Below are 27,993 nucleotides of genomic sequence, written 5' to 3'. Positions count from 1 at the left end.
AACAATAATATCATTTCAGATTCCTGTTTAAAGCTTCAATCCTGGGGAAAGATTGAAATACAGCAGGTCTTCAGTTCCGCTTAAGCACATATAAGGTCGGGTTAAAGGACACCCTCTTGATAATTTAAGGAAATGTAATATTGGGAGCAACCAGTATGTCACAAAGCCCTATTCTGAATGCGAATGAACCGAGAAACCTGAACCGCGGAGCCCCCGCCAGATAGAATTACTAAAGAGAGACAAAATGCAACAGCCGAACACGTGATCAGACCCACGTGAACTTCCTACCCGTTCAGGAACGAGGAAGTGAGAGTGCGGGAAAGGGAAAAAAAACCTTTTAACATCTCGCGATAGGCGCGGTGGGCGGAGCAGATTAAAGTACTTACCGGTAGCTTCTCGCGCTGGGGGAAGCGCATGCGCACAACAGTAACTATCTTCTGACCGGGCGGCGCATGCGCTAGGCGGATTAGCGGTCTAATACAAGCGTTGTGGGGGCGTCGCTTACGCAGCTTCGTTTGTGGAGGGTCTTTTTTATTTTTCGAAGGAGGGGGGTCCCTTTCCTTACATTACGTTCGTGGTGAGGACCGCAAATGCGTGAGAGGTTCGCCTTATTTCTCAGGTAGGAGAGGTGTGACCGGGCCTGTGCCTATTCCTGTCAGACCGAGAAAGCTTCGGGGTGTTTTTTGTTTTGCGCCGTTCCAGCTGAACCGTTGAAAAGACGGACGGAGAGCGGGGAAAGGGCGCGTTATACTATACTGTACCCTGAGAAGAATAATCCGCGCGTTTGCGCGTGTTGGGGCCGGGCCGGGGAGGCCATGGCGCCGGGGCCTGAGGAGAGGTCGTGCGCATGCGCGGGCGCGATACAAACCGTGGGGCCCAGTCGGAGACGGGCATGTTGCGCATGCGCGAGTCTTGGGCGAAAATGCCTTTTTGCCGTTGGTTTCCGCCTCTGGCAGCCTTTTTGTTCTCTCGTTTGCCTATGGATAGTTCTCGTATATCTTTCTAATCTAGCTATTTCGCAGTTCGTAAAAATGGTGTCTTCAACTTGGTTGCTGCTGCATAGGGGCGAACTGGTTAAAGGTAAAGGTCGCAAACTGTGTTTCTTTGCTGGGTCCTCTTACCAACGCCATCCACAAAGGACCCGGATATTATTTTAAAGTTACTGCTTTCAGCTATAGTAATGCTTGAGGTATATTTGAATAATTGTAAGCTGTCACGTCTTCGCAGCAAGGAGTACCATTGATTCTTTGTCACACAGTACGCTTGGTAAACTGGGTTTTTATCAAGGAAACTTAAATCCGCTCACAAATGTAGCATAGTACAGTACTGTATACATTTTACAATAGTCCTAGTAAAATGCATTGTAGTCTACATTGAGATAGCCAAGTTATTTCTGGACTGAAACACTAAAGACTGCAGGTGGGAGCTTACAAGATGAAATAATGCACCCCACTACCTTTTTAAAAAATTGTATACATCCTACTTTGTGACACGCTAGCTTCCCAAGCTAGAACCTTTCTCCTCATTCTAGTTTCTTACTGTGCCCAGAAAAACAGCATATGTTTGGTCACACATTCACCATCTGGTTGAGAATTAATTATTTGCAGTTCTTCTCCAGATTTTAAAAATCTATAAATGGTATTACATTTGCATACTCAACATGTCACGTGAGAACTGTTAAAATCAAAATAGCAAACCTTTCATACATGGAAATTATTATGTTGTGGTCAGAATCTTCATGAAAAACATGCTTATGTAAAGCTGCTTGGCTATTTTGAGTTGATCGATTACTCTCCTAGCAATCTGTAATATCAGTTTGGACTGCAACCAGAGATGTGTGACCTTTTGGATATATATTTTTTCTGTTGCCCATACTTGATAAGAGGTCTGAGTTACATATAGTAAACTAAAAAGTCTGTTAATCTTGTTAAATTTACATTCTGTATAAATACCGGTATTTGAAAGCCCCAATAATGAAAATTAAGATGTAACAATATAAAAGTGTTCATTTGTCATACATTTATATATATTTTTAATTGGAGCACTGAAAATTAACATGCCAAACCCTGAAGAGCTGTGAGGATATAGATTTGGCCTGAAAAAAGTTCTAAATCTTTGTTTTTGAGTTAACTAGTATCCATTACAGTAGCCAAATTTAACTTCTAGAGTGTGTTCTCATGTTAAATTTTATGGAAAAATTCCAACTGTGCTATTTTTCACCCCACATCTTTGGTTGCAGTGATTAATTGGTTAAATATTAATCACTTTTAAAAAGTTCCCTGGTTAAATCAGGCAACATATTAACCATTTTAATAGACATGTTTCTAAAAATTGATGGTTAACGTCTTTGCCATTTGCATTCTCCCTTTTCTCACACAGGAGGAATGGCTTTTCTAAGTTGATGCTCTTGAAGACGTAGCATCTAAAAATAAAATGTTTCATTCTTAGAAATTCAATATAATAGTTTCTCCTAGATCCTTTATGGGGAATCAAATTTATGTTTCCAGCTTGTGATATGAACATGTTGGGATGGGAGGAAAGATCTAATGTGGTATCATCTCTTATCAAATGTTGATTTCAATAATATTTTGAATGTTCTTAAATAAATTCAGTGTTTTATATTTTTGCGAACTTCTCTTAAAAGGTTTTCATATAATCAAATGATATATCAATTTTGTTAAATAATCATCTACTCTATTCCACCTTTCTCCCTAGTGATACCGGTAGCTGCAGTCTGCCTTATACTGGGAGTAAATCCCTTTGAATGGAAAAGCCAGTTTGAGTCCTGGTCTGAGGAAAAGAATATAAATAAATATAATAATGAAATAATAGTACCTCTGAATAAATATGCCTTGGTTTATGGTGTGTGTATCTTAAGTACTGTATATGATTACTGTCTCCAGCACTCTTGGTTCATGGGTTCATTTCCATCTAAATTGCAGATTTTTCTTGTGCCAATACAAAATGCAATAAGCATGTCACTAAAAACTCCATTTAAGCAATACATCTAGTTTGAAATATACCAAAGTAAAGTAATGCTATTAATATTGGCCTTGATTTGTCTGAATTTTGCTGGTTGAGGTTCTGTTTGGAATTCATATAACTCCAGTTTTAAAATAGTCACATTGCTTGACAATTTGCTTCCAGGTCCAATTCAAGGTGCTCACATTTGTGCTTAAAACCCTAAATAATTTAGACCCCAAATATCTGACTGCGTCCATTCCTCTCTTAATACCTCAAACGGCCTTCTTGGTAGTTCTACCACCCAGGTCAGGGGTGCATAGCAGTCCAAGGGCCTTCTCTGAGGGCCTTCTCTGTTGGAGCCCTTAAACTCTGGAATTCCCTCCTCACAGAAGTGTGGAAAGCTTCATTACTGCATGTAGTTTTTATTATATGCTGAGTACACACTGCTCCCCTGACCTTTTATACCTGGATGTTACTATTGTATCATTTTGATGAAATAAAACTGGTGCTCCTCCTACCTCTCAAGTATTTTTTTAAGGAAAGCAGTTGCAGTACAGAGTATAAATATCAAAGCCACCTGCAACTTTGAGGCAAACCTCACACTGATGCTAATTGAAGGGCAAAAAGTGCCCATTACTTATTTAAATATTTCTCAACTAAACTTTCAGAGGACGTATAACAAAACGATGCATAAAAATCCAATGCCACAATAATATATGTGCTTTGACAATATTTTTTCCAAGCGTAATAATTCTTCTGTTTTAGCAAAGCATTCTCTGAATTCTGGACCTGAAATTTCAATAGATGGTCTAAAAAGTATTTTTCCAACTCAGTAATATCTATTTGGTGCCAGTTTGAGGGTGTGTCTTGCAGCTGCATTGAGGTTTTTTTGCCACTTCAGTGTTTCTTTTCTTGTGCAGATTCTTGTAACCATGATTCTGCAGTACTGTTGCTTGACATTCTCAAATGACATTCCTTCAGGATTCATCAGAAGTTACTCTGTTCTGAAAAATCTGGAGTTTGTTTGTTTGTTTTTCCAGCAAGCCTCAGCTTTCCTCCAGTATGTCCAACTTTTCCTTTGTTTTTGAGGGAGTGGCCATTTTTCTGAATTTTTCAGATTTCATCTTCTCACATCTCTGTGTATTTTGGTTATCAAGGGTGCTGGGTTTGAGACATCATTTGGTTACCCATACTTCACAAGTATGAATAAACCAAATTACAAATTAGGAATTGGGTCAAAGAAGTGGGAGGATCAAGAACATTTGGGGGTTACAAGGGGATGTCTTGCACTGGCTTGGAAACTAGCATTTTGATTGGGGGTGGAGAGTTTGAGAACATACCAGTGTCATGATTGGATCGTTTTCTTAGGAAATCTGTTTATTTTCCTCATCAGGAGACTGCACTACTTTATATGTTTTTTCATTGATCCAAATGAATACTGTACCAGAATTCTTGAGGATACATTGCATGTTACTGTGTATCCTAAAATCCTGAGAGGACTATGCCTGCTCAGGAATACTACAAGCAAACCATTCTTTCTCCCCTCTACTCCCAACCAGTTTTGTGTTTTTGTTTTCCACCTGACACTTAAAACATCTTCTGCCTTGTGGAGGTCCCAATTGAGTCAAAAGGGGAGGGGTGCGCCCTCGTAGGTCTCTTAACTTTTCAGTTGTCTTTCTGCATATGTTGCAGTTCATCAGAGCATGGTGATTTCTCCCTCTTGTTTCGCAGTGACCCTATTCAGACTCCACTTCTGCTAAGATTCATCACTACCTTAGTTTTCTGTTAAATGGACTGAGGTGTCTATGAAGCAAATAAAGTCTTTAATTTAACCACAACTAGAATCCCTTGCTTTCTAGCCTTGCATAATTCTTGGTAAATATATACATGGGCTTAATGTAGAAATGGACACACACTAGACAGAACTATAACTATACTGTATAATATCTACACACTTATTTTGCTGTAGCTAATTTTTTACATAGTTTGTATTTAGGCTGTCCCTAGGGTTTCAGCCTAAAAGCCAAAAATTGCTCAGCACAAGGCTTTCTTACAGTTCTGTTAAATAGATATTCTGAATATTAACCATTATTGACTACTTCATTATGGAACTTGCTCCTGCAGGAAGTGAACTTTACTACCACCTCAATTGTTTTTGAATGGATGCTAAAGAGCTGGTTGTTTGCATCTAATTTTAACTGATTATGGCTGGCCTGGACTTTAAGTATAATTTAATTGCTGGTTTTATTTTTATTTTTATTTACTATTTTACTGCTGGTTTTTATTGGATTCTTTTTTTAAGTTGATCTGAACCACCTATGAAAGGGCTGTGCCAAACATGAAGAAAGAACTGAATGTTCTTGATTATGTTTAACTTACAAACATCCGCGTAAAATTATTTGCAACTCACAGGTGGTTATGGTTAAAAAAGATGGCTGTAACTTCAGGTGTTTGCATGTGAAATTCAGAGTTTCTTTTTCACAGAGACATACATATCACATATAGAAAATACAACCTCAGCTGATAATTCCCATTTTAAAATGGGCACAATTCAAAACAGGCTCCTATGGTACGCAAGATTTCATAAAATATATAAGGTTGATATAATTAAGTTAGTCTGTATTCTGAAGAGCATTTCCTCTTTTCTTTTTGCATAAGACATAAAATGATGCCATATAGAATGTATCTTTGTCTCTTTGATACTCCATTGAGATGTAAATTTTCCTGTAATTAAATGCTCTCATATTATTCTGTACATTTTGCTTCTATGTAGGCTAAGTTGTCACTTTCCAGTTTTCAGCCAGTTCTATTCTAACAGCTACTAGCATTGGCCCACTTATATGATGCATCGTCTTTTTCAGGTTCTTAAAAAACTATCTGGTGATGTTATTCCAGGATCCATTGCTAGGTGATGACAATGCTGTATTTTAGAGATCTCTCTAATAGAGGGACTGAATCACCACATGAAGATCTTGTTTCTCTGCATCCCTTGCAGCATCTGCTTCTGAACCTTAAGTGGTGTGAGGTTCCATCATGACACTTGACTTAAAGAGTACCTAAATACTGGCAGTTGACTACTTTCATTCAACGTGGGAGATAATTTGGCCTCCTATTTGTGTTTGCCTCTTTCTCTGCCTGAATTCACATCCCAACATGCTCTGAGCCGCATAGATTCATCACAATTCTAATTGCTTGTTTTTGACAGACTCTCCAATAAAAGCTTGCATCTCTTGTGAGACAAGTATTTTTTACAGTTTACCCTGTAGTGCTTCCCCTTAACAGCAGCTGTATTCAATTTTGTTGGAGATTCAACTACTACTACCTCAAGATTTCTGTTCATATGAGATGGCGAAACTGCATTGTAGAAGTTGAATGAGATTCTAAACCTGAAAGAGTGGAAAACAATCACATGCTGGCATAAGCTTAGCAGCTCCTTTCTCATGGGAGTGTATTGGTTGGCAGAGGCCCATCTAGTCCACAATTCTGTTATCACAAGTGGCTAACCAGGTGCCTATAGGAAGCCCATAACCAGGACATGAGCGCAATTGTCCTCTCCCATTGTGATCTCTAGCACCTGATATTCAGAGCGATTGCTCTGATACTGAAGGAAGTACGTAAGCCAGTATGACTAGTAGCCATTGATAGCCTTATCACTCCTTCCTGTTTTTAGGATGCTAGAAGAAATACCAGTAAGAATGCTAAAGATATCTTCCTAATTTCTTTCTAGTTCATATTCCTTAATCATTAATGTGTTTCAAAATACAGTTAGGCTGTATTCCAACTCTTCTTACCTGGGAGCAAGCCCCACTGACTCAGTAAAACATGAGAAGATATGGTTAGGATTACACTGTTAGCTGAACTACAAAGAAGTAATATTGGCCCTATTTCTATGCGGGTATTGTCGCTATTGTCCCTATTCCCCAACTCAATTTCTATCAATGCACTACCTCTTTTTAGTGTTCTGTTTTTAAGGCTTGTTTCTCTCATATCTTCTTTTTCTTTGTAGGTTAACATCGCTTTCATAATAAGCCTGAGCAGTCGCTCCTTGTGTGGAAACCAGGCTGTGCAGTGAAACCACCTGCTGTCCAGCCCAACTCTGTCAGGAGGTACTCTTCAGATGCTCCTGGGTCTGATACTGTCCAAAACCTTCAGCAGCTAACTCAAACCAGAGGTGTAGAGTTCTGAATTTTGTAAGGAACATAACCAGCCTTGCAAATAAGTCTGCCCATTTATATGTGGACTTGAAAATACTTCTCAGAATCCGTATAATGTTCTTATTTTAGGCCTTTAAGGAGCTGTTCTGGGGTTGCAAAAGTACAAATCAAAGAAAAACACAATTGGCCGTGTTTCTACCTTGAAGTAATTTCAGAGAGGTAGTCATCCACACCGCAGAAAGAGGAACACATAGAAAAGCCAGCCTGCTGAAACACCTGAAAAAGTGCTTATTGGCTCAGACTTACACTGTTTTAAAACAAGTTTGTTTATTTCATGGCTTTGTATCTAAAGGTTGACATCCCTTTCCTTTATGACTGAACTTGAATATCAGGCTTCTATGATTACTCTCCCCTTTCTTCCAAACAAGAGCCTGTTTACATTTTATCAAAAAGAGCTTTTGGTAGTAGGGCTTTGCACGTCCACTGCACCCTCCAGGGCTTAATGCAAGTCAGGCCTTCTTGTGCATTGTCCCAGCATCTGTTTCTAATTCAAGGGTCTTTCTGAATAAGTCTTGTAGTAGCAGGGCACCTATGTATCTGCAGAGCCTTCCTACGTAGATATAACTGTAGATGACCTACCGGTATGCACATCTACAAAGATGAAATGTGTGGATTTTTTTTAAATTAAAAAATCATTAGGCCCCTTTCTTTGATTCTAGCCAGTTTGTTAACTACAAACAGCTCTATACATTAAATTAATAGGGTTGTAGTCAACTAATATTTACTCAGAGTAGACCCAATGAGATTAATGGCCATAACTAACTTGGGTTCATAAATTTCACTAGTTCTACTCTGAGTAGAGGTTAGTTGACTACAACCCATAGTTATTTACTAACCTTTGCTGATGACTTAAGTCTCAGTTCAAGCAGGATTCTGGGAAGTTAGGTGGTGAGCTATTAAATTACAAATATTCCAATTGACCTCTGTCATTGCAGGTAATGGAATCCGAAAGACAAGCAGTTGCTTTGCTTCTGCAAGGGAAGGTGCTGGCTATATAATCCACATGTGTACAGAACACAAACTGGGCTTGGTAGTGATCTTTATAATTCATCTACTGTGGCTGGCACCTACTAGTCTGGGAGTGAGTCACTTGCTCAATAGACTAGTGGTTATTTAGAAGCCTGAAAAACTTTTTCTTCTGATCGACGAAAGTTCTTGTTCAAACTGTGTGTAATGGTGTTGCTGAGCATGTGGTTGCCAGCACCTCAAGCACACTTGTTAGAATACCATTTTGCTCAGAAATTCTTTCTGTTTTGCCACTGGTATGGATGGTATTCTTTTCACTTGACATTTGCTCTCTCTTCTACTTCTGTTGACATCTGCTCTGCACTTGCAATATCTGGACCATCCTTCTAGTTCTACACTTGCATCAATGCTTTTCAATTGTTCCCCACCCCCTTGCTACTCGATTTGACAAAATGTAACTGGACGTTACAGTGAAAATTCACGTTACTATGATAGTGACACAACTGGTAATCAGTTAATGATAAGTAACCATTTACATCACAGTGTTTGAGAGCTGTGTGTTAAAATAGCCCCTGTCCTATCTCTTCGCAGGTGATAAAAGTGTGCATGTAATACAGGTTTTCAGGCAATATAAATATCCATCTATATGGTTTAGCATCTTAACACTATCAAAGTTAATCAGATCTTTAGTAAAACATTTTCACTTATAACTGAAACATAATAGGTAATTCTAAGAAAATGACCATTTCATTAAAACCTGCCTGAAGGTTTTGTCATCTTTTCCTGCTAATTGGAGAACTGACCATGGAAAACATTCACTAGTCTTCTGCCCATCCCTAAACTATTGCTCTGTAGGTAGAATACTGAGTATTATAAGACTGCAGTTAGTGGGATTTTTGGAAGTGCCTGAGTAACTTGAAGCACCAATTTTCTGTGGAAGTTTATAAAACTTTCACTCTTGGGTACTTTAGAGAAATCTCATGAGCTCTTCTCTTCTTGTAAGATGACTTTGTAGAGGGACAAGTGGGCTTCTTAATGTTCACTGTTGGCATAGGAAGACCTAGATAAGCACTGCAAGAATAAAAAAGGGCTTGTTAAAAGAAGAGTCATGTCATAGGAAACTTACTACCACCTGTGGCTATAGCTTACAGTCAAGTCTCATCTGAAAGATAACAGTTGAACAACTTGCTTGATTGGAATAGTGCCATAGAATTTCTCTTCTTTAAACAAAATTGTAGTTTCCCAATTCGAGTATTAACGAGGTCTGGTCTTGGTTGGCTTGAAATCTTAGTGCAGACTAATGTGCCATGTTCACAATGTAATGTTAAAAATATGCAGGTACAGTTCATATGTGGTACTAACAACATATAAACTATTACTTGAATGAGAGGTCTTGTGTGCTTCTACCAAACTTTAAACCTGTTTTCCTTCACAAATCTTACAGTACTAATTCAGTTCTACTGAGTGTAAATTATTTGGTCTCACTTAGTAACTCTTTCATTAGACACATGTCCAGATATCAGCCACTCCTAAGTTCCTGCTATCACTTCCTCTATAGGCTTAATTTTCAACAATTTGAGTTACATTTCTTGGTTCCATGACTGGTGTATTGTCTTTTTCCTGGAATCCAGAGCAGTAACATAAGATGTATGCACCCTGCTATTCAATAGGGGGCTTGAAAACAGACGGTTCTGTACTACCAGTGCTTCAAAACAATTTCTCATCAAAACAAAAGTGCACATTGATTGGCAACAATTGGTGCTTATCTGAGGGGAAAGCTAGATTTTCACCTGAGGGCTATGTATAATAGGGTTCTGGGTTGCATCTTCAATCTGTTGACATTACATAATAAAAGCCATGTAAGATCTTAAATTGGTTTTAGATCAACATGATGCATACATTTTAAAACTGCATCTTCATAAAGGGATTTATGACTAAAACTGCTTGTTTTTCTACAGACTTGTCTGGTGTTCTCAGCTTGAAGAAGATCTACAGTCATTATTGATCCCTTTTCTTGGCGTTACCTTTTTGAAGTGAAGTTTACCTAGCTTTCTAGTGTGAGCTTTCTTTTCAGACATCTCTAACGTTTGATCCATAATAGACAATCTATAGTTCAGCAATGTCCAAGTCGTTCCACCAGTCATCTCTAAGTAGGGATTCCCAAGGTCATGGACGTGACCTATCTGCAGGAATAGGCCTTCTTGCTGCTGCTACTCAGTCTTTAAGTGTGCCAGCATCTCTTGGAAGGATGAACCAGGGTACTGCACGCCTTGCTAGCTTAATGAATCTTGGAATGAGTTCTTCATTGAATCAACAAGGATCTCATAGTGCACTGTCTTCTGCTAGTGCATCTTCCCATGCCTTACAGTCTATATTTAACATTGGAAGTAGAGGCCCACTCTCTCTGTCTTCTCAGCACCGCGGAGATGCAGAGCAGGCCACTAACATTTTGGCCAGCTTTGGTCTGTCTGCTAGAGACTTAGATGAACTGAGTCGTTACCCTGAGGACAAGATCACTCCTGAAAACTTGCCTCAAATACTTCTGCAACTTAAAAGGAGGAGAGCTGAAGAAGGCCCTTCACTGAGTTATGGTAGAGATGGCAGATCAGCTGCACGGGATCCACCATACAGAGTTCCTAGGGATGATTGGGAAGAGAAAAGGCATTTTAGAAGAGATAGCTTTGATGATCGTGGTTCTAGTCTCAACCGAGTGGTTGACTATGATCATGGAAGTCGTTCTCAAGAATCTGTTTATGACAGAATGGATTATGAAGATGACAGATTAAGAGATGGAGAAAGGTATAGGGATGACTCTTATTATGGCGAAACCTCGCATAAGTATCGTAAATTTGACAGTGAGTATGAGAGGCTGGGTCGTGGCCCTGAGAGATCTCTCTTTGAGAAAAAGAGAGGTGCTCCTCCAGATAGCAATGTTGAAGACTTCCATGGATTCTTACCGAAGGTCTATCCCCATCTGTGCTCTATCTGTGATTTGCCTGTTCATTCCAATAAGGTGAGTTAAGCATCAGATGCTTATTTTTCTTTACTTTGTAGTCCCTGTTGCTTGTTTCTTTGCCTCAGTTTCTATGTTCTGATGACTTGCACAAAGGACTCAAAAGAGTTTGATACATGGTTTATTTTCAGGGCGTCATTAGCAAACACATTAAACCAGGGCTTTACATTAATACTTGTTTCACCCATATGGCTTAACTGCAGGTCAGTTATCATCTAGTCTATTTTATATTTTGCATCTGCATAGTCTCTTAACTTAATTTGTTGCAGAGGTTTTTCATTTTGGTTTGCAGTTACTCAAGAGGCTAGATTCAGCATTCCTTCCCATCTGTCTTGATTGCTGATTGATTTGTAGTTAAGCTACGTCCTTGCACAACTCTGCTTTTTTCCCTCTTGTCCATGGCCAGCCAGAAAGCTTAATGTAGAGTCCTTGAAAAGAATTATAGGATTGCAGGTCACATTTTTAAATGAGTTCATTCTTTTTAAAAGTCACTTTAAAAACTGTTTTCATACTGTGTCTGAGACTTCTCATTTTTTCCTCCCCTTTCACAACCTTCTTAAACACTTCAGAGTCACTTTTTATTATTACATATTGCATCTATCCCTTTTTAGAATCTCAGAAACATCAGTCTGCTGCTGTGCTATATCATGCTCTTGTTGGCATTCTCTACTTATAAGATTAGTTCCTTATTAAAATTTTGATCAAACTTCATTCTTCGTAATTAGGTTCTTGAACAAAATAGCAAGTGTCCTAGTGTAGCTGTATTCAGATTTTCTGTTTTACAAACTAGTCATCTATTTGTCAATTGGATACTGTCCTTGCTTTCATTTTTTAAACATGATGCATAGAATTCCAGGTAAGCATGCATATTGTGTTCTTAAGTTGGTTTCATTGGGTTGTCACTAACTGTATTCTCAGAAAATACCTTTATGAAACAAGTCTGTTTTAGCAATAGTGAAAAAATGAAATGTATTTGCTCATCTTATTTACTGTTTGATTATCTACACATCAAAATTCACATTTTTTTTCTTGCCAACAATACCTAATCTGAAGTCTTTATGGGTTACACTGAGGTAAATCTCAGATCTGCAGAAGTTTAAAGGATGCAGTTATTTAAAACACTAGCAAAAGAAAATATCTTAAAATGGCATTTTTGTGATGTTCCATTGTGCACTTAAACCTACTCTTCTGAACAAAAGCTCTTTTCCTCAAAACATCTATTTCTCTTCAGCATATTAAAGTCTATAATTACATCGCAGTGTATATTCATTGATTGATTCAAAGGTTATACATTCTGAACTCTACATGCAGAATTCAGGTAATTGTTAAATGTTTAAAGCAGTTAAAGCTTTTATAGCACTGATTAAAAAACAAAAACCTTAATGGAAAGATTATATAAGTTGAGGAGACAGAAATCAATATGCAGTACAATTTGTTCTTGACTGAAGAAGACTTACGGTAAAAAAAAATGTATCTCATTGAAAGAAGAAATGCATGTTAAAACACCTTTGTATTGTTAGAATTAAGAGCTACATTGCCAATTTTGTTCCTTCGTGGCAAGCAGTTCTGCTGAGAAGGGGGACACATTTTAAGGGGGAAATCTAACATAGGTTATGTTAGACCCGCTATATACATGCGGGTATAGGGCAGCATACAAAGTTGTTGTTGTTATTTTTATCATCATCATCTCTTTTCTGGAAGTTTAACGTTAACTTTGTAAATGGAAGCACTTATGCACAATCAGCTTTTGAAATTATGGGAAATTCCCTAATACATGCATTCCATGAATCAGGTTTTTTAAGTACTGTATTTGTCGTCTTAAAAAAAAAACAACCACCGACAATACAGTAAATTCATTTGAGACTGATCTAGTTAAAAACACATAGCCAAGCTTCCAGGGCCTGCCTGCCATGGGGCCAGATTACATATGATAGCTGGAAGAGGGGAAATAATTATCCTCCCACCTTTATTTGCTGAAGTGCCATATCATCATGGTGGACACTTTTCATCAGGGCTTCCCTTCCCCATTCATCAGATAAGCATGCACACCCACACACCCTTATGTCTGGTGTGTGTGTGTGTGCGTGTGTTTAAAGTGAAGGATCCAGTCATGTGTCCATTGGGTGATATCCAGTGTTAGTCATACTCAGAGTAGACTTACTGAAATCGTTGGACTCTGGGCCATTGATTTCAAAGTATGATTCAGATGGAAGCAGACAACTTCATGTTTTGACTTGTTCTGACTAGAAGAAACATACTGCTGTAATTTCAGATGTTAGCCACACACACACAAAAGCTCTAGTGTTTCAGGCTTGAGATTTAAATCTTTGCTTTGAATAAAGCTTTTTATTAGATATTCTGTGGTTTTATTGTGTATTTTTATACTGTGAACCACCCTGAGATCTTCGGATGACAATGGTATACAAAATTAATAATAATAATAATTAGTAACCAGGATTTGGGAATATGGGATGAATAGGTTCTGACACTCAACAATTTGGTTTGGGGGGGAAATGCTGTGCAGAGTATGGGGTATTTAAATTAGAGCAAAACAGATGACTTTCAAACAGATGACTACTAATGCATTAATGGGAAAAGGCTGTGGCTGTTGAAGAAAGTTTTATCTTTTCTTGGGAAGGAGAGGTGGAAAGTACAGTTAATTGTTCCTTACCTCTGTTAATCAAATATCACTGCTAATATAATCTGTAGTGGGGTTAGCAGCGCTTTATCAAATTGAAGAAAGAACCAGGAAAATTTACTCAGGAGCCTCTGCTTGGCAATAAGACACAAATGTCTGGTGGTCTGTTGAATGCTGGCATTGATGCAGCTGGGAGGAGTATCCTGTTTTATATGGGAACCAAGTGTTGATGTCCTTTCACCTTAAATTGTGTGTGAAATTATAAGATGTAGCCAGCCTTCTGTATTTTAAAGTTTATATATTAAATGGCTTATGATTGCAAAAAACAAACAAAAACATTGAATATAAGAAATTGTACCCATGAATCTGTAGCACATTGCTTTTCATGAATCTGCCATTGATTGCAAATGTCCTTAAAAAAACCCAAAGCCTATGGTTTGCAGGGGCCGGTATTGTACTTTATGCCACTTTTCAAATTACTGACCCCTGCTACAGACCTATCTAGATACTTACCGTATTTACTCAAATGTAATATCACAATTTTTTTGGCCAAATTATATCATGAAAATTAGGGTTTGCATTAGATTTGATGCCACATTTACATTCACAGCAAATACTTTTTTGGTTTCAAGGTTTTGAAAATTTAGGTGCACATTACATTTGTTGGTGCGTTGCATTCGCGCAAATATGGTAATACCATTCCTGGTCACTTACCTATGGCTAACTGTTAGTCTTTAATGTTAAAGGGGGATTAAAAGCTAATTAAGGAACTGGTTAATGTTAAAAGCATGATTAGTATATGTGATTCTCCTTTCTACAACAAGCTGGTCGTCTGAATGATATAACACAAAATAAGGCATGCTATATTATTAGCAGAGTCTTGAAAATAATGAAAGGAATGTGACCTCTTGCTGCATCTCTATTCCTTCTACCCCCTAAAAGTATTGTTCTGTACAGCAGCCTGGAAATGCAGCAAACTATTTATCTTAGTGGAAATGTACTTTTGCAGAAGCATTTTACACCAACAAAAGGCAGCCTTCTATTAGACTTGCATTCAAAACAAGTTTTAATAACTTCTAACTGTATCTTCAGGTACACTGCATCAAAGTCTTTTAAGGATGGCCAGAATGTGGGTTCTTTGAATCTTCTGTTTTATATCCTGATAGCTCCTTTTCCACCTTATTGTAATCATTAGAATGCAAAACTCATATAAGCAGTAGGTTGCATCCAATGGTGGCTTTGCACAAGTGGGGAATAGCTTCAGTTTACACACAGTGAGTTTCACTCAGTATTTCCCATTCACCCACTACAGCTGCCCTTGTCTCTGGAAAAACTGCCCTTGAAGAGTTGGGGACCCTCTGTAACAGTATCTGATACTATGCAGAGAGTTGAAGCACATACAGGAGCTCGATGAGAATTGGCTGCCTAACATGCTTCCCACTGGCACAAAGCAACAATTGGATACAAACTAATCTGATACAGTATTTGAATGTCAAAAAGAGGGACATAAAAGTTAGGCTCTTTTGTGCACTTACCTGGGCACAAGCACCACTGAACACAGTGGGACTTACTTCAGAGGATAAATGTACTATAGGATTGCATAGTTGTCTGATTTAATGCTCAGGTTTACACTTTTTCCAGAATACACTGAAGTTCTGATCAAGTCATTGTTTGGATGACACTTTTGGTACCCTTTTGATCATAATACAAGTCTTTTAAGATAAAGGCATTTGTTCAGGTTACAGGTAGGTAGCCGTGTTGGTCTGGATCGAAGTAAAATAAAAAAAATTCCTTCAGTAGCACCTTAAAGACCAACTAAGTTTTTATTTTGGTATGAGCTTTTCGTGTGCATGCACACTTCTTCAGATACAAATTCGCATTTGTTCACTTACACGTGCGAATTTGGTTGACTTGCAAATGATTCCGTAGGTGTTTGAAGTAAGTTTTAAAATAACTTTGTTGTAGATAATTTTGACTTTCTACTTTTGCTGCAGGAGTGGAACCAGCATATCAATGGAGCAACACACAGTCGACGCTGTCAACTTCTCCTGGAAATGTATGGATCTAAATGATTTTAAACGTTCCTTTTTCATTGTAATTGCAAAGTATATTTGTTTCAGGAAACTTCAAAGTTAGAATATACAAAGTTTGAAAACAATTAGCTTATTCAAACTGTTCCAGCAACAAACAAGAATAGATCACATCTTCAAGTTGACACTTGGCGTACTATTTTAGATTTGTTTGAAACATTCCATGAAGCCATTTATCTTTTGCAGGATATTATACTGACATTTTTGGCAAAGCAATGCAATAGCTGCATAAAAGGCCCCAACCTTCACATCTGACTGGCATCTACATAACTAACTATTTGGGGGTGAGGTCCATATTAATATCACAAAGAAATGTGGATGGTTGGTTATGGACTTGAGGCTCTTCACCAGACTAGCCAGCTATGGCAGCCTGCTTACACACCGGACTTCCCATGTCTTTCCTTTCCCATGCGCCTCTGAAATCTGCTGTGGAGAGTTGGGTAACTGCAGATGGGAGACAAGGAGGTCATGTCCAAACTGCTGGTGCAAAATTGGATCTCGCTCCATATCTTGTTAAACCACTCTTCTTTAAAGCCATCTATATTAGCGACTATGAAAATAACCCATGGCAATCAATTTTATAGATTAATGTTAATCTATAAATCCTATTTAAAGTTAATCTATAAAACCTGCTGCAAATCAATTGTAATTGCATGACCCAAAGTTTTAACATGTTGAGTATGTGGAAATAATTTCTCTCCATATTCTTAATATAATTCTCTCATGGATAATAATTCATTTTATAAATCTCCCAAGTCTCGTCATCAGTTTTCAACAGACTAAAAGTGAATTTGAGTATTCTGTCATACAATCTCAGGGTGCATTGAGATGTAGCATTGATGTAAGCAAACTTACAATTCAGGTTCAAATTGTATACATTATTGCACTATCCACAGAACTCACTTCCAGGTATGTATACAGTGGATTCTGGAAGCTAAAGATGGATTCTAGTGGCCATTTGGTTTCACATTAACTGATACGTTTCATCAGTTCAGATATATTATATATATATATATATGACTTTCAGATATATTTTAACAGTGCTTTTCTAGTGACAGAAGCCTTTTTGAGCCATTGGGGACTTCCACAAATGGAAGGAGGGGGTGCAAGGTTCACACCTTTCCAGTAGCCTCTGTTCCATCAGCAAAATGATTCCCAAGCTCTCTGGAGCAAATTTGAGAGGCTAAAGAAGGTATAATCTGAAATTTTATTTCTCTTTCTGTTCATGAAAGCTTCCATACAAGAACCTTTCATCAACAAAGGGACACAATTGGGTATAATCTGTCTGAAAAATCTCAGGTTTTTTATTCTCTGAATACATTTTTTTTTAAAAAAAATATTGTGCTAAGATGGAAAATATAGCTGCATAGTATCTCTCCAGCCACAATATGAGTTGTAGACCGTGATCTTACAGACTTTGTTTTCCTTTAAAGATATCCTGAATGGAACCCTGAAAGTGATTCTGGACATGGAATGTAAGTAAAAACTACCAAGTATGTAGAAGGAAACAAGTTTGCAGCTTCTCCCAATACCATGAAACAGATGAGCTCTGGAGCTAGTTGAGTAGTTTCCTACTATAGTACTGAGGTTCAGTGCTAGGTGGTTAGAAAACTATCTACTTAGCTTGAACCTGAGCAGTACAGTGGGGAGTATATTTCCAGAACAGCACACATGGAATGGAAGGGAGATTTCATTCCCTCAAGCAAGCTGAAATGCTTGCGCTGGCAAAACAATATTCTCATCGCTACATTGAATTCCACCCTAAGCCACTTAAGGTGGCATTCAACTACATTTTACTCATGGTAGACACATTGAAGGTTTGGTTCCCGGACCTGAGCTTTCCCACCTCTTCCTTAAAGTCTGCATCTACATGGCATAATAATGCCAGCACCTTGCAAAATTTGAATACATTGCAGCATTTTCTATCTGAGCAGCAGCAGCCATATATGTGGTTTTCTGCACAAACACACTTCTCAGGAAAATCTGTGGGGAAGCCCTATGAAATCCTCCCTTGACATTTACAGTACACTACAAGGTTAGACTAACCAATTAAACAACAAGCTTTATGGTATAAGCCAGGCATCCCCAAACTGCGGCCCTCCAGATGTTTGGGCCTACAACTCCCATGATCCCTAGCTAACAGGACCAGTGGTCAGGGATGATGGGAATTGTAGTCCAAAACATCTGGAGGGCCGAAGTTTGGGGATGCCTGTGCTAGACCAAGCGTAATTGTGAATGGCTCTTATTTCGTTGCCCCGCTGGAAGGCACTGGATCACTTTTTAGTAGAGTTAAAATTGTCAGATATTCAAAATGTTACTCCCAGTCCATATCACATCCTTTTCTGCAGCTTCTCTAGTAATGCCAGTAATCCTCACGGAACAGTGTTCAGTCTAGTGGAATGTTTGTAATATCGCCTGTTAGAACATTTCCACACAAACTGCATGCATGTCAAGTGATATGTGAATGGATTGGCTACAGGCTTATCAGAAATTTGTGTGAAGAGGCCTGGAGAGTAAATACCCACGACTATCTGTACATAAAAGTAAACTGTGATGTGGTGGGACTCCAGCTCACCTCCTTTTGACTGACATCTTGGCATTTGTATTCGAAACTAGATTGTAGATTATGTAAATAATTGTATTTTATTTGAAGGTTAATGTGGATTCATTTTTGTGTGTGTGAACTTCCAGGGGTGATCCGTTTATGTTGCAGTCAACAAATCCTGCCCCGGGAATTCTGGGGCCGCCACCGCCACCATTTCATCTGGGAGGGCCACCAGCTGGGTCAAGAGGTAATAATATGAAATGCATCTTGAAGTGGACTCTTAAACTAGTAGTTCCTGGCTATATATAATATGCTTTGCTGGTCAGTAGGGAATTGTACTGTGCAAATGTCTTAAGAGCCAAGTATCAGGGACAGGCAGGAGTGGGGGCAAGAGGAGGATCTGGGGGAGGATTTGCGTGGTTTGATGCCACCCTTGAAGCAGGGAAAAGAGGACAATGCTGGGCAGTCAGAGATGGGGGAAGAGAAGGTGGGGAAGAGTTGCAGGATGGCACATCAATTGAAGAGACAGTCCAGAGAGAGTTGGGCCATTAGAATCTCCATCCCCTCTCCCACTGTCTCTGAGGACAAAGAGGGACGCATCTGGAGCTGCCATACGGGAAAAGTATATGGTTGCTTGCACCCACTGCATCAGAAGAGGGAGTTTAAATGTGCTGATGGAGGCATGCTAGCACTGTTGCTCCAACTGTCTGGATCAGCACAAGTTTGAAGAATTAGCTGTTTAGTAGGAATGGTGCATGTAATTCTTGCACCATAGGAGCTGATGCAATCAAGTGCTTTGCCAATACACTAAAGAAATTTCCAATAACGTATCCTCATTGGGGTCTGGGTGTGCTTAGGACAGGCATCCCCAAGCTGCGGCCCTCCAGATGTTTTGGCCTGCAACTCCCATGATCCCTAGCTAGCAAGACCAGTGGTCGTGGGAGATGGGAATTGTAGTCCAAAACATCTGGAGGGCCGAAGTTTGGGAATGACTGGCTTAGGACATCAGAAGACAGAAAATGGGAATCTCAAGAAATCCATAGCAGTACTATAAAGCAAACTGTCAAAGAGCAGTGAGAGGCATACCTCCAATCTTAGTGCTAAGCACTACAGTGCTAAAATCAAAGATAAGTCTGCTCCTGCAGCTTGCACTTTGAATCACCTGTTGTCATATGAGTCTGGTGACTGACAGATTGGGGAACCCAGCTGTCAAAATGACCCACAAAGAATGGCTCAAAACAAAATAAAAAAATTCCTTCCAGTAGCACCTTAGAGACCAACTATGTTTGTCATTGGTATGAGGATGGGCAGTTCCTTTGATTGGAATCAGTGCCCTACTGAACTAGGCCACATTTTGTTTCTTACATTTATTTACACACACACACACACACACACACACACACACACACACACACCAGTGTCTATGCTCTACTCAAGATTACAACACGTGAAAGAATTTGATGTTGTGATATATGTCACAGTGCCAACAATCTTGTGAATTATAATCATTGTTTTTGTTCTTGCCCCCCCCTCCTGTTCTCGTTTTCTCCCCCCCCCCCATGTGTTTATTTTAAGGGCCTGGAAATGGAAGTATGCAAGGACCAAGGCACCTGCAGAAAGGCAGAGTGGTTAGTATTGACATAGGAACTGCTCTATAAAGACAGATATTTCCACTGTGTCTTCCATAAACACAGTTTTAACAATGGGTCCGTAAGTGACTGTGGAGGCCAATTCTGGATCCACACGTCCTTCCACAGTGGGGACATTGGTTTCCAGGTGGGAGTTGATCACGGTGTGGAGCCACACAGAAACTACAGTGGTACCTTCGGTTAAGAACTTAATTCATTCCGGAGGTCTGTTCTTAACCTGAAACTGTTCTTAACCTGAGGTACCACTTTAGGTAATGGGGCCTCCGCACCGCTGTACGATTTCTGTTCTCATCCTGAAGCAAAGTTCTTAACCCGAGGAACTATTTATGGGGTAGCGGAGTCTGTAACCTGAAGCGTCTGTAACCTGAGGTACCACTGTATACATAACGGTAAAACTACTCAGTGAAGCATTCCATCTTTCTAATAGGTTCAAGGCAATTACTATTTGAAACTTGGTTGAAATATACACCATGGGTCTCTGGTTCTTATATCAGTAGGATGTTGTCATCATTGTTCTTCCACTAAAAATCACTTCTAAAAACTAGTATGGTGAGGAAAAGAGTTTAGAAAAGCATTCTACCATGTGAGCCTGCAGCCTCTGTTTACCTGCAGCGTGATGTAATGCAGCCCAAACATCTGGCTTTGAGACCCTTCTGCATATTCAAGATCTCAGCGATGGTTTTTCTCAAGTCTCTATTCAAGGCATCCATGCCAACATTTTTTACAATTAAGGCCAACATCTGCAAGCTTTCTGAGACAGTTTGCTTTCCAGCTCATTAGGCCCGCCACACATTACTTCACACTCATCTGAGATGAAAGGCGATAGTATTCTGTTTTTAAATGTTGGCATTAACTGGTTCATCACAAAATCAGCTAAAAGAGATCATGCTCCAAAATGGGGTGGTTATTTTAATTTAACAATTTAATTTAATTTATTGATTGCTACTACTTGCCATTAACAGGAAACAAGCAGAGTTGTGCACATCATGGATTTTCAGAGAGGGAAAAACCTGAGATATCAGCTACTGCAACTTGTTGAACCATTTGGAATAATTACAAATCACCTAATCTTGAACAAAATTAATGAAGTAAGTGTTAAAATCAAGTAGAAGGGTGTTACAGCATGACATTACATGGGGGGGAAATACTTCAAATGTTGCTCTACTCTACTTTGACAAGCAATTTGTTGAACTGTAGCAATTACAGTGCCTCTGTGCACAATCAGAATTTTAACCAGGAGGAGGAAGTGTGTGACCCCAAATTCTCTCTTGTCCTTGGGAGCCAAGGCTTTGTGATGTCAAAGTAATTTTCTAGTCTGAACAGTTGCAAGAAGAAATTTTAATATGCAAGACTGAAACTATTTTAAAGTAGTTTTCAACATCCAGTTGCCTATTCCTGGTGTAAAATCAGATGTTTCAACATTATTTAAAGTATTCGTATCCCATTCTTTATCCAGAAAGGATCCTAGAGTGGCTTGCAAAGAACAGTATTATTAAGTGGATGATGATTGTATTTGCAACACTTACCGGTAACCCTGCTTTAGAAATGCTATAGAAAACGTGCAGTACTTATTGATGCCCCCTTGACAGCTTAAAGGCTACAGTCCTTTTGTATTTCATTTTTGCTCATATTTCATTCTTAGGCATAGTTCCTCTTCAAGAGGGACACCAAAATTTATTTATCTTCTACAATTTCAGGCATTCATTGAAATGTCTAATACTGAAGATGCACAAGCAGCAGTGGAGTATTATTCAGCAGCCCCAGCCTTAGTGTTCGGCAAACCCGTGAGAGTCCATTTATCGCAGAAATATAAAAGAATAAAGGTAAAGTCAGTTCCATTAATTTTGCATTTCCACTTTTAATGTACAATCTGCACTCTGTGCTAAGGTCTAATTATATATATATATAATGGATTACTGAAATATTCTCTAAACTTCTTAGAAACCAGAAGCGAAGCCTAACCAAAAATTTGAGCCTCCAAAACAAGAACTTGGCCGTGTGATCCATCTCAGCAATCTGCCACATTCAGGATATTCTGACAATGCTGTACTTAAACTAGCTGAGCCCTATGGAAAAATAAAGAATTACATACTGATGAGAATGAAGAGTCAGGTAATTCATACAATGCTTGCATAACGAGATTGGGGGTGGAAAATGGAAGCTGGGCCAGCACATGTCTACTTATTTCTCCACAGCTCTTTATATTTTCATTTTGGTACATGACACCACTATACAGTGGTACCTCTACTTACGAATTTAATGCGTTCTGAACGCACATTTGTAAGTCGAAAAAAAATGTAAGTCGAATCCCATAGGAATGCATTGGGAGAAAAACCCTATCTAAAAATTCGTAAGTAGAAAAAATCCTATCTAAACCGCATCCAAGATGGCGGACGGAGCTCTGTTCAAAAGTAGAAACATTCGTAAGTAGAGGTACCACTGTATTGTGAGTTTCATTGCTAGTTCCACTGGATGATAGAGTAGAAAGCGTTTAGGCATCCCTCTTCAAGAGTTTGAGGCGAAAAGCAAGCTCATCAACTTTATCCTTCCAGCAGCGGGGTTTCTGTAATTGTGGGTTTAACTTTGTAGGAGAATGCTATTCAAATATTGGAACCTGAAATCTCTTTAATCTCATCCATAGGCTTTCATAGAAATGGAGACCAGAGAAGATGCTGAAGCAATGATGGAGCACTGTTCCAACAAAGCTCTTTGGTTCCAGGGAAGATGTGTGAAAGTAGATTTGTCTGAAAAATACAAGAAACTAGTACTAAGGGTAGGTACCATGTGCTGGAGTAAGTTTTCATGTTGACCCTTGAGTATTCATTCAGTAAGTAATGTTGTAATACTAAATGTGATACTCCACACTAGTCCTATGCAGAGTAGACCCATTGAATGGACACTGACTAACTTAGATTCATTAATTTAAGTGGCCCATATTCAAATAACTTTGTGTGCTAGTGGAATCCAGCACAAAGGGGGCAGTCATTTCACGTGACAAATGAAAATGCTTGCCCCGACTGAGCAATCGGAAGACATTGGCATTGTCTCCTCTGAGTAGGACTTGTTTGAAAACAACTCAAAGTGTTTAATGTTTCCTTAATAGTTAGTGTAAAAGCCTCTGAGTAGTGTTGTTTCCACTTGCCTTGATATTTGGAGAAATGGGGAGCATCCCGCCATGTTTGAGTTTTAGGAGCACAGCGTGAGAATAGAGTCAATCCTTTGGTCCCCCTCACTTCCAGCCTTTGGGAGGAGGCTGACACTTGTCATGCTCTCTGGAGTCGGAAAGGGATGCTTGCTATAGTGAGCAAGACTGATTCAAGCCAGAGCCAGTGGTGATACATTTGAGAAAATGCTTTTTTTAAAAAAATGTTTTATATGAATTTCAATTGTGCTGAATGTTCTTGGTAACGGTGATTATACAACTTCTCCCAAGTTCTGCTTATAATAAACACGAATTTTCCTGTTCTGTAGCTTACAGACAGGGAGACATAATTCCACATCCTGTATATCTGGCATCCACATGGTTACTGCTTATAGTTAATAAGAATAGAGAGAAGCCCCATCCTGAATACTATGGCGCAGAAAAGAAAATATCTGAAGTCTTGCAGTTTGTGGCAGTTCAACTGTGTTTTCATATGCCTTGAAGATTGGAACCATTTTCACTTGAATAGCTGTGCATAGCTCCTAATACAGAAATCCACAAAAACCTTTATCATAGAATCATAGAGTTGGAGGGGACCCTGAGGATCATCAAGTCCAGGCATCCCCAAACTCTGCCCTCCAGGTGTTTTGGGACTACAATTCCCATCATCCTTGACCACTGGTCCTGTTAGCTAGGGATGATGGGAGTTGTAGTCTCAAAACATCTGGAGGGCCGAGTTTGGGGATGCCTGATCTACAGGTGAAACTCGGAAAATTAGAATATCGTCGAAAAGTGCATTTATTTCAGTAATGCAACTTATTTTTTATTATTATTTTAATTTTTACAAATGCTTTCTTTTGGAAATTCCATAATAATAAAACAAATAGTTACAATAATACAAAAATAAACATCGCTATTACATTTCATTAATTAAATTCCATTTATAAATGACCCGCCTAACGACAAATAATTACAATTACAACAAATAAAGGCTTGACATATCTTGCTTTGCATGTCATGCATCTATCTCATATATTGGTTTCACCTTTTAAGTTGCGTTACTGATATAAATGCACTTTTCGACGATATTCTAATTTTCTGAGTTTCACCTGTAGTCCAACTCCTTGCAGTGCAGGAATATGCAGCTGTCCCTTAGCAGGGATCAAACCTGCAACCCTTGTCGTTATCAGCACCACGCTCTAACCAACTGATGCTGCTATTATTATTATTATTATTATTATTATTATTATTATTATTACAGATTCCCAACAAAGGAGTAGATCTGTTGAAGAAAGATAAAGCAAGGTAATTATCTTTCTGGTAGCTTGAGTTTGTTTAATACAAAAAGGAAATGGGTAAGCAAGATTTCCCCCTTTCTTTTTATAGAAAAAGAGGTCTTTCTCCCGATAGTAAAGACTCTGGAAGTGAGAAAAAATGTAAGACCGAAGATAATGACAAAATGGAAAGCAATAGCACTGAAGATAAAGAAGAGAAGAAAGATGAGGCAGATACAAAGGACAATGATCAAGCAGACCAGGAGGAACCAAGTTTACTCCTTGAATCTGAAGATGAACTATTAGTGGATGATGAGGAAGCAGCAGCATTACTAGAGAGTGGAAGCTCAGCAGCAGATGATACAGATGTAGCTAACTTGGGTGATGTGGCTTCTGAACAAAAGGAGGGAGCTGGTGATGATGCTACTGCAAAACCTGAAGAAAATGCTACATCAACGGCAAAAAAACTCAAAAAGGTAAAGAGAAAACTATCATTTGGAGGAAGTTTATCCTTGTCCACAATATTATTTCTTGCCACAAAAAACTTGCTGTCTTTCGAGAAAAGGTGCTGCTTATAATGTGGTATCTTAATTAGGGTTTCAGAAAGGAAGGTTCTTGTGTAGCCTGTGTGCATACACTCCATAGCTGTTTTGGGTGGTATAGATGACTGTAATCTGCAGCAGTATCCTGTCCTGTCAAAAGTGTCTTACTTTCCTCAATTTATTACTTGCTCTTGAGACCATATGCAAGTTCCTTGCTTGCTTCATCTGTGACCACAAAACAAACCGTGCATCTGCAAGGTACTCAAATAAATTACAAACCTAAAGTTTGCAAGTGACAATTTACGAAGGGAGGCAACCCTGCCCTAGGGATCCAGAGTGAACTCTTTTCACCAGTGCAAGCAAATAAATAAGTAGTATTTGTTCAAGGAACGTGCCAGATTCCTAGTGCTAACCTTCGCCACAAGAACATTTTCCTTGTGGGAGTTTGTTGCCTACATGGTTCCTTCTTGTGCTCCTTGCCCATTCCTGTTGCTTGCAAAGTGGGGAGATATTGAGATATTGAGCCCTGACCCAGTTTTGCACTGTGGCTGGGGGTAAACTGTGGCCATTGGTATAGTCTTTTGTACCCCAGCACTTCAAAAGTCATCTCTTTTGAGGAGCACTTCCCAGAGAGGGAAATAAAAGTGGGTGTTTGCATGTGATGGAATTACACTATTGGACTTCAGTGTGTATTTTAAATGAGATAGCTTTATTTGAGAAAAGCCATATCTAATGTAATAAATGAAAATAAATTGTCTCAATAGCGACATGTAGGTGGATTTCCAAGGAGCATGGAAGGCTTTGTGACTTTAGATGAAGTTGGTGATGAAGAATCTGCTGCAAAAACTGATGGCAGCATAACAGAAACTCAGACTGTAAACACAGAAGAAGGGCAGCAAGAAAATGAGGCACTGGAAAATGGTACTGAAAATGAGAATTTGAAGTCAGACCCATCCAAGGTGACAGATAGCACAGTGTCAGAAGAACAAGATAAAAAAGAAAACACAGAAGAAAGTAAGACTGTCAGTGAAGCACAGGGCACTCCAGATGAAAATAGGATTGGGCCATATCAGCCAAGTGTTCCTGTTGGTAAGAATGCTTTATCCTCCTCTAATGTGATGTATATTGTAAATGGACCACAAGAAAGAGACTTCCTTTCCTAAAGAGGTGTTAGCTTAGAATTTGCCAGTCAGTTCAGGCTCGATCATCAAAACCTTATGGGCACAAACTGTTAAATCACTAAATAGAATACCACACATGTGCACATCATGCCAAGCCATAGTTTAGTATGATATAAATAAACTGCAGTCAGCCTCAAACCGCACACACAGAAGTTCAGAAGTTTTCTTAACTGCAGTTAATTGAATGTAAATAAGTTGTAGTTTTATGTTGTGAATCATCCTGAGATCTACAGATAATGGGTGCTATACAAATTTAATAAATATAAAACTAACTTTTGCTATGGTTGTTTTTGTTTTCAAAGTGACTAGCTTCATGCAAACCACAGTTAACGTTAACCACAGTTTGTCAGTACAAACAACAAACTTCTTCCAAACTCTCCTGATTGCATTGGAAGAAAAGAAGGGAGTGTATGTTCTGAGACTGTCAGACTCAGTCGTATTCCATTGATGTCACATTAAATAACAGTTCTGTGAGGTGTGAGCCATTTTATTTAAGAGCATTTTAAAGGCAAGGATGCATGTGTAGCCAGTATAAGACTACTGATTTACAGATCACCTATTCAGTACAGAGGGAACTTAGGGACTCTTTCTGGCACTTCTTATGTTCTGGATTAGATTTGCAATTATGTGCATATTTCTATCTAGGTGTGAGCTATGTGGTGCCCCGAACTGGATTCTACTGCAAGTTGTGTTCCTTGTTCTACACCAATGAAGATGCTGCAAAAAAAGTCCACTGTAGCAGCCTTGCACATTATCAAAAGTTGAAGGTAAGGTAGAATTTCTCAGGGCACCTTCATGCAGCTATTGGAAGAAGCTTAATTAAAACCTGAGGATAAGTAGCTCTTTGTTAAGGCTCTGGTTTATTTTAAGTGGCAAATTTAATCTCACTTTATTCTACACCACCTAGTTCAGAAGCTCAGTTAATGAGTCAGATTCCCCACCCCCCCCAGCTGTTCATGCATACACCATGTCATATACAATCCAGCCCAAATTGGAACTTGGACATTCCATTGTAATCAAAGTATAGTGACTGGATTATGCCCAATATACACATCAGTGTTAGTACTTGATTTATCATGAGATGCAGCAAGCTTAATTTGAAAAATTTTTGGAGTGTTGCTATTGATGCCATTGCAACAAAATCCAGGCAACATAAACAAATTAAAATTCAATCCTCCCTTGTTTATTTGTTACAGAAACACATGGAGAAGGCTGAAGATAAGAAACAGAAAAAAGAGACTTAAATGCAAAAAAAAGAGGTTTGCCAATTTAAGGAAAAATGGTTTTATTTTCACATTTAATCTCAATACAGTAAAATTGGGGAAACGCTATACTACTTAGATTTTAGTGGAATAAAATAGAAGTATAATTATGTTAGTGTGTTTAATGTTACAGCAAAATCGGCATTGTCAAAACGATCTTTTTTAAAAAAATGAGAATGACAATACAGCTTTTTGTGCTGATTGATGCTTGAAGCTAACAAGGGAATGTGCAGCATTCTGAAGAGTTAAGAAAGGATTTCATCAGCGTTAATATTTTCAGGCTTCAAAGAACATCCCTTTAAACGTTGGTTCTGTTCAGTTCAATATAAGCAGTTAGTTTTTTCCCTCCTCTGGAACATTCCAGTCTATGTCCATCTGACTTTCATGATTTCATTTCACTTTTGAGGATCTTTACTAATTTTTGTGACTTTAAAAAAAAAAAGTGGAAATGCTTTATTTTAGTCTCAGTGTGTTTGGTAGCGAATAGAAAAACTGATAGTCAGCTTTAAAAAT

General features: G+C 38.7%; 1 protein-coding gene across 6 annotated transcripts; it reads left to right on the top strand.

Annotated features, from left to right (window-relative positions):
- Positions 1-430: 430 nt before the first annotated feature.
- MATR3 (matrin 3) lies at positions 431-27,993 on the top strand. Of its 6 annotated transcripts, none has more exons than XM_035110175.2 (16): positions 431-619; positions 6,971-7,070; positions 10,103-11,157; positions 15,790-15,851; positions 17,319-17,360; positions 18,577-18,677; positions 20,006-20,058; positions 21,042-21,167; positions 21,777-21,902; positions 22,021-22,191; positions 22,721-22,852; positions 24,483-24,526; positions 24,608-24,971; positions 25,802-26,126; positions 26,864-26,985; positions 27,415-27,993. In XM_035110175.2, exons 3-16 carry the CDS (start codon positions 10,264-10,266, stop codon positions 27,460-27,462), a joined length of 2,610 nt encoding a protein of 869 aa, XP_034966066.1. In that variant the 5' UTR covers positions 431-619; positions 6,971-7,070; positions 10,103-10,263; the 3' UTR covers positions 27,463-27,993. The 6 variants fall into 6 exon arrangements, with proteins under 6 accessions (XP_034966066.1, XP_060128376.1, XP_034966071.1 ...); XM_060272393.1 differs by having other exon boundaries at positions 6,971-7,154; XM_035110180.2 differs by lacking the exon at positions 6,971-7,070.

The sequence above is a fragment of the Zootoca vivipara genome, chromosome 3 (genome assembly GCF_963506605.1).
Source record: "Zootoca vivipara chromosome 3, rZooViv1.1, whole genome shotgun sequence".
NCBI lineage: Eukaryota > Metazoa > Chordata > Lepidosauria > Squamata > Lacertidae > Zootoca > Zootoca vivipara.
This window is presented reverse-complemented; position numbering and strand designations above follow the sequence as displayed.

Excerpts from the sequence above, each read along its gene's own strand:
- MATR3 (XM_035110180.2), top strand. The coding sequence starts at position 10,264 with ATGTCCAAGTCGTTCCACCAGTCATCTCTAAGTAGGGATTCCCAAGGT. Across the intron at positions 17,361-18,576 it reads AGTGATTCTGGACATGGAAT|GGGTGATCCGTTTATGTTGC; the intron begins GTAAGTAAAAAC and ends GTGAACTTCCAG. Across the intron at positions 20,059-21,041 it reads ACCTGCAGAAAGGCAGAGTG|GAAACAAGCAGAGTTGTGCA; the intron begins GTTAGTATTGAC and ends TGCCATTAACAG.